We start from the raw sequence: 10628 nt of genomic DNA, 5'->3' as shown, positions 1-10628 counted from the left end.
TATACATATAGGTATATGTATAGGTATATATATATATATATATATATATACACACACACTATATTGCCAAAAGTTTTGGGACGCCCGCCTTTACGTGCACATGAACTTTAATGACATCCCATTCTTAATCCGTAGGGTTTAATATAGAGTTGGCCCACCCTTTGCAGCTATAACAGCTTCAACTCTTCTGGGAAGGCTTTCCACCAGGTTTAGGAGTGTGTTTATGGGAATTTTTGACCATTCTTCTAGAAGCGCATTTATGAGGTCAGGCAGTGATGTTGGATGAGAAGGCCTGGCTTGCAGTCTCCACTCTAATTCATCCCAAAGGTGTTCTATCGGGTTGAGGTCAGGACTCTGTGCAGGCCAGGCAAGTTCCTCCACACCAAACTCTTTATGGACCTTGCTTTGTGCACTGGTGCGCAGTCATGTTGGAACAGGAAGGGGCCATCCCCAAACTGTTCCCACAAAGTTGGGAGCATGAAATTGTTCAAAATGTCTTGGTATGCTGAAGCATTAAGAGTTCCTTTCACTGGAACTAAGGGGCCAAGCCCAACCCCTGAAAAACAACCCCACACCATAATCCCCCCTCCACCAAACTTTACACTTGGCACAATGCAGTCAGGTAAGTACTGTTCTCATAAGCAACCGCCAAACCCAGACTCATCCATCTGATTGCCAGACAGAGAAGCGTGATTCGTCATTTAATTTAATTTTTTTTTAAAAATTTTATATATCTAGAGTCCAGTGGCGGCGTGCTTTACATCACTGCATCCGACGCTTTGCATTGCACTTGGTGATGTAAGGCTTGGATGCAGCTGCTCGGCCATGGAAACCCATTTCATGAAGCTCTCTACGCACTGTTCTTGAGCTAATCTGAAGGCCACACGAAGTTTGGAGGTCTGTAGCTATTGAGTCTGCAGAAAGTTGGCGACTTCTGCACACTGTGCGCCTCAGCATGTGCTGACCCCGCTCTGTGATTTTACATGGCCTACCACTTCGTGGCTGAGTTGCTGTTGTTCCCAATTGCTTCCACTTTGTTATGATCCCACTAACAGTTGACCGTGGAATATTTAGTAGTGAGGAAATTTCACGAATGGACTTATTGCAACCTATCACGGTACCACACTTGAATTCACTGAGCTCCTGAGAGCGACCCATTCTTTCACAAATGTTTGTACAAGCAGTCTGCATGCCTAGGTGCTTCAAGTTATACACCTGTTGCCAGGGAAGTGATTGGAACACCTGAATTCAATGATTTGGAGGGGTGTCCCAGTACTTTTGGCAATATAGTGTGTGTGTGTGTGTGTGTGTGTATATATATATATAAATGTGGGTTGCACTTTATTTTACAGTAAGTGCACTTACAGTGTACTTACCTAAGAACGTACTGGTTAATATAAGGTAACTACATGGGTTAGGCTTAGAGGTAGGTTCAAGTCTAGTACCTAGTTATTACCCAGTTATTGTAATTATTATAAAGACATAGGGAACAGGACTGTAAAATTAAGTGCCAACAAAATGTGTATATATATGTATATGTACATATGGATTTGTATATAAATGCATTTTAGATTTTGTTGTATCAGTTTTACCATTTGTTATTTGTATTTAAAATAATTAAATTTTCTAATTTCCGATATGCAAGTTTGTATTAAATTTTGCCTCATTTATTGTATATTGATACATTTTGGAATGTTAAAAAAAATACAGTATATGACTGTCATATGCATTTAGGCTATACATTTACATAATTTATACTTTTTAATTATTTACTATATATCAAATCTCAATTGCCTGATTTTTTTATATTGACGCCATATGCAAACTATTCTAAACAGATAAATGTCACCATTTCTGTGAAGCTGTTTTTTTTTTTTTTTTTTACATTTATTTTTCTCATGGTCAACTTAATAGACAAATGTATCTGAAATGCCAAATCTATATAATTGTATGTAAAATATTGAAAGATATTAATTCCACCACTTGAATCTGTTTTCAAAGGTCGTATCCAATTCCAAAGCAGCTTTTCATTATCAGAGATAAAGTTACTGGAATGCGAGAAGTAAATCAGTTCAGACAGGTTTTGAACAGCAGAAATGTTTCTTAAATTCACCACCAAAAACACACTGCAAGTTTTTTTTTTTAAACATATTTTTAATTTCACAAAACAAATGGGTTTCTTTTAACATGAGTTTTCATTTTCCTTCTGTGCATCTAACAATCTCGCCATTTTTAAAAAGAGGGAGAGAAAATAATTTACACTTCTTTTGTCATATCTACAAAAATAAAATTAAAGAAACGACTAGAGCTTTACAGAAAATGAACATATAAAACAGGCTGTGAACTATATTACATGAGTGAATGCCAATAAAAATAAAAACAAACAACGTACAGTAGTTCGCACGAGTACGGTTTCTTCGTTGTGCAGCATACTTTTACAAATCGTTGACGAGTATGAATGAACATGGAACGATGGAGGAATGAGGCAAGAAACGAAAGAAGAGAAGAAAATGCATGAAAAAAAAAAAAAAAAAAAAAAAGAGTTAAAGCTAATGAGAGAAATCACGTCTACATTTCTCCACCTGAGTTAACAGTAGTTATCCATACAAGCAACGTCTCTGAATTCAATCCACGTTAGAAACTTTCTGCAGTCGCACATAAACTCGCAAAAACAATCATTAAAATACAAAATAAGAATAATAAACAAAAACTTAAAAGGAGGTGAGGTAACAATCCTCCTTTGGCAGGTTAGGTGGACGAGTTAAACACTTATAAAGACGCTTGCGTTTCGAAACGTAAAAGTTACGTTGTTTTTATTTATTAGAGTTCCCGATCCCTTCATTTGTGTTTCAAGCACCCGTTGAGCTACGAATTAACTACCGCAAACGGTGAGGGACAAACGTTCACAGTATTTACACGTAATACAAATGTGTCAGCTTGCAAGTCACATGACATGATGTCAGAATTCATAAACACGCCCCTTTTTTCTGTGCGATATAAACAGGAGTCCAGTCACGCGCTGTGCGATAGTGTGCGTAGAAACAGAACAAATGTTTGTTGGATATTTTATTTCTTCCATAGCACATGGAAAAATTTAAAACAAAACCTTCACCTTTTGTTGTTTTCCTTCTTTCGCATAGTGTTACGTAATCAAATACAAGCTACTATATTAACAAACAACGATATTCGTGAGACATCCTTATTCGCCCTATGTTTATGTCCACAGGGGTCCCAGTGCAAAAGAACCTGAATTTGTCAATGCCGGAAATGGCTCAGGTTTGACGCGGCTCACGATGGAAAACGTCGCCCGTTTGGATTGCCGACTTTCCTGATGAGCTGAATGGAGGAGAAACAGACGTACAGCAGGTAAAGTGCTGGGGTTTCCTTCGAAGGACAGAGTCATGTCTTCAGCCATGCTACTTCACTTGCGTTTCACTTCCTGTTCTTCACGCATCACTTACGTTCTTCAATCAACCAATAACATTTCATTTTCTCTCTTGAATGCGCTAGTCGAATCACCACTTTCCTTTTTCCGTCCTTTCTTTCTCAGCGCAGGCCGAAGGGTCGTCCGTCCCTTCTTAAGTCACAAATTGACACAAACAACACATAATTCAACCTGGATGGTGCTTCCAGGCACAAGGCATGCTGGGAAGGGGCTACATCATAGAGTGCAAAGCGTGTGTTTGTGTGAGTCTGTGTGTGTGAGATGAAAGTCCTCGAGTAGGTCCAGTGTAAACCGTCAGAAGCCAGTGGACTGGATTTCTGGCTGGGCTGGTTCGGTCGAGACGCCCTCCTTACCTGAAAGAACAACAAAGACATACTTTAATTATCACATATAACATGGTATTTGCAGACTTTACACACATTTTCTGCACTTGAAATTGGATTTACACGTGTTCAAAACAGCGGTGAGAGCATTAAACTCTCATTAGAATCAGTTTTTGAGATTGAAATATCCGCACCATCTCCTGCTCCTCGGTCCAGTGATGGTATTCGGACCGCTGTGGGACACTTGTAGACGCGATCACTTGACATTTTATCAGCAGGAAGTGGTTTTCTTAATTTCTTCAGAAGTTTGTAGTGATCTGCTTCAATGTCCTACAAAAACAGGTGAAAAGAAACATCAACATTAGTGTTTTACAACAGCGTGTTTATATACCAGGTTGAATCTCACAAAAACAAATACAGGTCACAATTCAGCCACTAAAATCAGCCTTTGCATTGATAGATTTTTTTTTTTTTTTTTTTTTTTACATTTATTTATATTTATATTAAATCAGCATAAATTAAGAGCTGTACAACAAATAAAACGATAATACTTTTTTAGCACATTTTAAATAATATATGTATAATATTGTTTGCAACTACATCACTAAAAACAAGTCACATTTTTACCGCAAAATCACCAGAAATAAGATAAAATAAAACAAAATAAAATGATTTTAAAAGCCAAAAAAACAAAACAAAAAAAAAAATCTTATTTTATTTCATTTTGCATTAATACATTTTTTTTTTGTTTATATTATAATAAATTAAACTACTATAATGTATAAATACTTCATTTAAATAACACAGTTTTTTGACATTATATTATTATTATTTTTTTGGCATGGAAACATGCTTAAAGGATTAGTTCACTTCAGAATTAAAATTTCCTGATAATTTACTCACCCCCATGCCATCCAAGATGTTCATGTGTTTCTTTCTTCAGTCAAAAAGAAATTAAGGTTTTTGAGGAAAACATTCCAGGATTTTTCTCCATATCGTGGACTTCAGCGGCTACCAATGAACTGAAGGTCCAAATTGTCATTTAAATGCAGCTTCAAAGGGCTCTACATGATCCCAGACGAAGAATAAGGGTCTTATCTAGTGAAACGATCGGTCATTTTCTAAAAATATAAAAAATTATATACTTTTTAACCACAAATGCTCATCTTGCAGTAGCTCTGTGATGAACCACGTTTACGTAATCACGTTGGAAAGGTCACACGTGACGTACGCATAAGTACCGATCCAGTGTTTACAAAGTGAACATTCAAAGGCTAAGTCAAACACCCTTTACAAAAAAAAAAAAAAGTAAAACAACAATGTCGGACAATTTTGATGTTGGAGAAAATGAGAGTTTTTTGCCTACGTCACACGTGACCTTTCCAACATGACGTAATGAGAGCAGTGCAAGACGAGCATTTGTAGTTAAAAAGTGTATAATTTTTATTTATTTTTTTAAGAAAATGACCGATCGTTTCGCTAGATAACACCCTTATTCCTCTTCTGGGATCGTGTAGAGCCCTTTGAAGCTGCAATTTGGACCTTTAACCTGTTGTACCTCATTGAAGTCCACTACATGGATAAAAATCCTGGAATGTTTTCCTCAAAAACCTTAATTTCTTTTTGACTGAAGAAAGACAGAAACATCTTGGATGACATGGGGGTGAGTAAATTATCAGGAAATTTTAAAATTTGAAGTGAACTAAACCTGTCAAAGATAATGTTACAATGCAAAAATAAAATAACTAACAAAAACTTAAAATGTGCTTAATACAGGCTTCAATTTCTTAATGTAAAATATAATTTTATTTTCTTTGTTTTGTATTTGGGTCAAATATGGCCTGGGCATGCATGTATGTGTGTGTGTTTGTGTGTTTTACCCTCAGGTGCTGCAGTTTCCTCATCAGCCCCTCCATGGTGTTAAAGATCTCGTCCACGTTCTTGATCACATGCCGCTGGATGCTCATTTGAGAATGGCCGAGCCCTTCCCTTCGACTCAGAGTCTCAGTCAGCGACTGGTCAGTTGGAGAGAGGCAGGGCGTCTCTTGCTCCTCTTCCTCGTTGATGAAGGACGATGAGAACACATTGCTCATCTGATGGCTGTTCTGAGACGCGTCCGAGTCTTTGAGCTCATCTGTGCTGCTCTCGTCTGTGAGAGCGCTGGATTGCTCTTTGGGCAAGACCAGATAAAACATGTTTCCTGGAAGTAGCGCATATATATTATATTATATATATATATATATTATATATATATATATATATATATATATATAAAATGAAACAATGAAACATTGTCTAAGGGTTTTCAACTAAAAACTGAAAACTATGTATTTTGGCTGTTCATTTACATGACAATGGCGTTTGGGGGGCCTGCAAATGCAAACTTTTGAAAATGGGCTTCAAAGTTCAAGTTTTTGAAAACTATGCCACTATCGTCTTCATGTAAATTACAAAACGTGAACTGTTCAGTCTATAGGCATGTAGTGTTTCTTCACAAAGTGACCTACCAGTTAGACCTACCTGAAAATCTTAAAGCACTGTTTACAAGGTTACAAGGGTCAAAAACAATGAAAACAATAACTTTGAGCATTTTGTCAGGGAAGCTAAAAATCTGAACCGTTTGACTGGGCCAGTAGAAAAAAACCCTTAGCGTTGAGCCCTGATGTATTAAAGGCACAGTAAATGTGACATTTATAACAATGGGAAAGATTATTTTAAGTTCACTTAAATTAAAAGTTGTTATATTTTTTAAAGCCTATTAAATATTAGAATTGATAGCTTTCAATTATACTGTAATGTTGAATGGCTATAATTAATGGATAAAATCAATTTAATAGAGACATTAATATCACTGATACTGGCCTTCATTCATAAAAAGATGCCATTAAACAAATATTTTAAATGTAGTCTATGTTGTTTCTACATTAATTTGGAGATTCAATGTAAAAGTATGACAACATAAAAAAAAACAACAAAAAAAAAAAACTTTAAATGTTAGGTGCGATTAATCACGATTACAGAAAAGTGTGATTGGTTAATTTTCTTAAATCGATTGACAGCACTAATAAAAACTAAAAAAATATTTAAAGCAAAAACTAATAAAAATGAGAAAACAACAAAATTATTAAAAGAAACAAGTTAAAATAAAAACTGAAAATATAAAAATGAAAAAAATTCAAAATGTTTATATTCTATAATAGTACATTAATAATACTAAAATAATATGATTAATATATTAAATATACCTAAAATAACATTAAAAACATTTATTTAGCAAAAAAAAAAAAAAAAAAAAAAATTCAATTCAATTCTTTTTGAATGCCTTCGTAACTTCCTGACTATTAATAATCACAGTTGACTGTGATTTTATATAACATTTCTCTCATATTCACATATTCTCATAATCACACCGTTGATTACAAAAGGAAACGTGCTGAAATGATGAATCGTTGAAGCTCATGAGAAGAACAACAGAAAGAGAGATGGACTGATTCCAGATCATTCAGGACCGGTTTCCAAAACTGAAACCAAATCTCATCCTAGATTATATTTCACAGCCAACCGATGAAGTTTAAGACGAGTCACAACTGTTCGCAGGAAACCGGCCCAGAATACATCTGCCAAAGGTATTGTACCATAAATTAAGCCCCACCTCTGTCCTGAGAGGATTGGCTGGCGGTGACATCATCGGTGATGTTGTCAGGAAGAGAACAGCCCGCACCCACGACTGTGTGTGAAAGACAGGTAGAAGGTGTGTATGTGTGTGAGTATGTGTGTGTGTGTGAGTGTGTGTGTGTGTGAGAGAGTGTGAGTGACAGAAGTGTGCAGAACAATGGCGTGAGGTGCATTTATGTAGTGCATGTAGTTAGACACAGACAAATACAAGAAGCCAGAACACCATACATGTGAGAGAGAGAGAGAGAGAGAGAGAGAGAGAGAGAGAGAGAGAGAGAGAGAGAGAGAGAGAGAGAGAGAGAGAGAGAGAGAGAGAGAAGGTGTGTGTTGTGGAAAAGTAGCAAAAAGAGAGAACGAGAAAAGTGTTAAATCACATAAGCTTCATCACAGTGAGATCTGAACACATGCAGAGAGACAGAGAGAGACAGCGGGGAAAGAGAGACAAACTCTTCAATTCTTTGAAAATACAGAGTTCAATTAAGTACAACTTAAAGAATTTCACAGCCACAACATCCCTTTTTAACTAAAACTATTAAAAATCATTCTGGTTAATTGAAATTAAGCTAACATAAAATGAAATATATATATTAGATTAAAACCTTAAGTGAAAATGAGAAAAGTTGCGATACTAAAACTGAAATAAAAATAAAATAAACAGAAATATATATTTAAAAATCTGAATTAGTTGCTCTGTGGTTGCTAGGTGCTATAGGAGCAGTTATGATTATATAAAAATTAGAATAGAAAATATTTATAAATAAATAATAAAATTGTCCCTCAGTTTGTAAAAACAAACTAAAAGTACAGCAATACACTTGTAATAACAGTAGGCAGTGTTCTGGAAGGTTCCAGAGCATTTTGTCAGGAGTTGAAATACTGGTTATAACTTTGCAGACAATGTTATTAAGCGATTTAATCCCACTAGTCTAATAATGCTGACATGTATAGTCTTGTGACTAGTATAAGTGCAGTATAATTTAGCCAGTATTTTAATGTTTACTGGTACATGGCTTTGCTCAAAAACATCTACTGTAAGTGCATTTCTATAAACCTTTGTGATTTTTGCTTTTAATAAACTGAGGGATGAGTTGAAATGATCCTCTGTGGTGATCGACAACATGCAAGTACATAGAGCTTTAGTTGTACTGAACATAAAATATGACTTTAATCACATTATATGTTGTTCCAGAGAACTACGAATGTTAAGTTGCTGATCATCATATAATATTGTGGCAGTTGTTGATTAGCATCACCATTGAGCGTTTACCTTTCCTCACAACCTGAACAGCAGGCTGCAGCACCTCCAGAGGTGGAGCTTCTACAGGCTCCTCCCCCCATTGGCTGGGAGTCTCACTAGGGGCGGGCTCAGACAACTCCGCTCCCGGTCTGTCTGTAAAAGAGCTTCTTTCATTGGCCGTCTCATTTGTGGGCGTGTCATCTGAATCTTGACTCCATCCGTCCTCCAGGTCTCTGAAGATCAGCTGTCGGAGGGTTTCCACTGAGAAAACAACAGAAAAATTCATTTTTTAGAGTTTTGTTTCAGTCACTTAGTAGCAAGTTAAGACATTCACAACACAATTCTGCTTATATGTTCTGTTTTATGAGTTATATGTGCAAAACAAACCCAAAACTAGTACTTATTTTGGACAGACGGTTCTATTTCTATTTCTATTTCATAAAGCAATTTTTGCTAATTTCTTCTTTTTTTCAGTTCAAGTCAGAGTTATTGAAGTATTATTTATATATTATTATAGTATTTATTTATATTTTGAATTAGGTTTTATTTTCATATTTTCAGTTTTGGTCATTTTTTTGTGTGTTAGTATTTTTTTTTTTAGTTTTATTAGATTTCTATTTAGCTTTTTTTTTTTTTTTTTTTTTTCTCCAGTTTTAGTAATTTTAGTAATTAAACAAGCTTATTACATTTAAGTTAGACGCCAAGGCAACTCTTCATATTTCCTTTAAGTTTTTTTTTTTTTTTTTTTTAAGTACAAGTTTTCCATACAAACACTAGGGATCGCTCACCATCTTGAAGAGCAGCTTCTGCGACACCAGCTTTAGTTTGGAGGTAACCGTCCCCATCCTCGCGACAGCTCGCTTCTGATTGGTCTGTGGGTGTGGTGGGCCTCAGAGCACATTCATCATCACTGGCAGAGTCCCTCTCCAGAGACACAGACGACTCCGACAGAGACACGTCTAGAGGAGAGCAGGAAAATATGACGACACGCTCTTTAAAACTCCATAATGTGACATTTCTGAGTAAAACAGTACATTGAAAAATGTATTGTTTAATTTATACTGTCTTTTGTTACTTTTATTTTACTAGTTATTTATTATTTACTGTTTTGAGCGTCTTTTAGAGTTGAGAACTTCATTTTGTTGTTGTGTACTACTGTATGCATACAATGACAATAAAGATTCTTACTCTTGACCGGGAAATCCCAGGCCTTAGTTTCATTTTGATCACAAAAACGAATATTTTACTTCCTCAGAATAATGTGTACTGATGAAATGCTCACAATATGAACTTTTATTAAGAAAATCATATTTCCCAAAATCTACAGACAGCCTTGTTGATAAATAATAACACTACTTACTGGAGTAAATATTGTGTAAAATGACAAATATTCATATTCATTAAATTATAAACACTACCTTTCAAAAGTTTGGGGTCATTAAGGTTTTTTAATTTTTTTTTAAAGAAGTCTCTTCTGCTCACCAGAGCTGCATTTATTTAATTTGAGAAAAAAAAAGAAAAAAAAACCCAGTAAAAATGGTGAAATATTTTTTACAATTTAAAATAACTGTTTTCTATGTGAATATGTGTTAAAATGTAATTTATTCCTGTGATCAAAGCTGAATTTTCAGCATCATTATTCCAGTCTTTACGGTCACAATGATCCTTCAGAAATCATTTTAATATGCTGATTTGGTGCTTAAGAAACATATTATCAATGTTGAAAACAGATGTGCTGCTTTATATTTTTGTGTAAACTGTGATACTTTTCATTTTTCAGGATTCTTTGGTAAATAGAACAGCATTTATTTGAAATATAAATCTTTTGTAACATTATAAAATGTCTTTACTTTCACTTTTGATCAATTAAATGTATCCCTGCTGAATAGAAGTATAAAAATTTTACTGACTCCAAACTTTTGAACTGTAGTGTAGTGTATGTACTGAC

The 10628-nt window shown here is 35.1% G+C and overlaps 1 protein-coding gene across 6 annotated transcripts in view; it reads right to left on the bottom strand.

Annotated features, from left to right (window-relative positions):
- Positions 1–2133: 2133 nt before the first annotated feature.
- The window catches only part of arhgef11 (Rho guanine nucleotide exchange factor (GEF) 11), a 34467-nt gene continuing 25972 nt past the window's right edge, over positions 2134–10628 (bottom strand). For 2 of the 6 annotated variants that reach the window (XM_051901035.1, XM_051901030.1), the window contains 6 exons: positions 9469–9639; positions 8711–8941; positions 7421–7495; positions 5649–5968; positions 3963–4098; positions 2134–3798 (listed from right to left, as the gene is read on the bottom strand). In XM_051901035.1, coding sequence (XP_051756995.1) covers positions 3740–3798; positions 3963–4098; positions 5649–5968; positions 7421–7495; positions 8711–8941; positions 9469–9639 — 992 coding nt within the window. In that variant the 3' untranslated portion in view covers positions 2134–3739. Of the gene's footprint in view, positions 3799–3962; positions 4099–5648; positions 5969–7420; positions 7496–7632; positions 7840–8710; positions 8942–9468; positions 9640–10628 lie in introns of those variants that run through there. The other 4 variants (XM_051901031.1, XM_051901032.1, XM_051901033.1 and 1 more) reach the window with 4 other exon arrangements.

This window comes from Ctenopharyngodon idella, chromosome 7, assembly GCF_019924925.1.
Source record: "Ctenopharyngodon idella isolate HZGC_01 chromosome 7, HZGC01, whole genome shotgun sequence".
Classification (NCBI taxonomy): domain Eukaryota; kingdom Metazoa; phylum Chordata; class Actinopteri; order Cypriniformes; family Xenocyprididae; genus Ctenopharyngodon; species Ctenopharyngodon idella.
The sequence above is the reverse complement of the archived record's forward strand: the minus strand, read 5'-3'. Positions and strand labels throughout refer to the sequence as shown.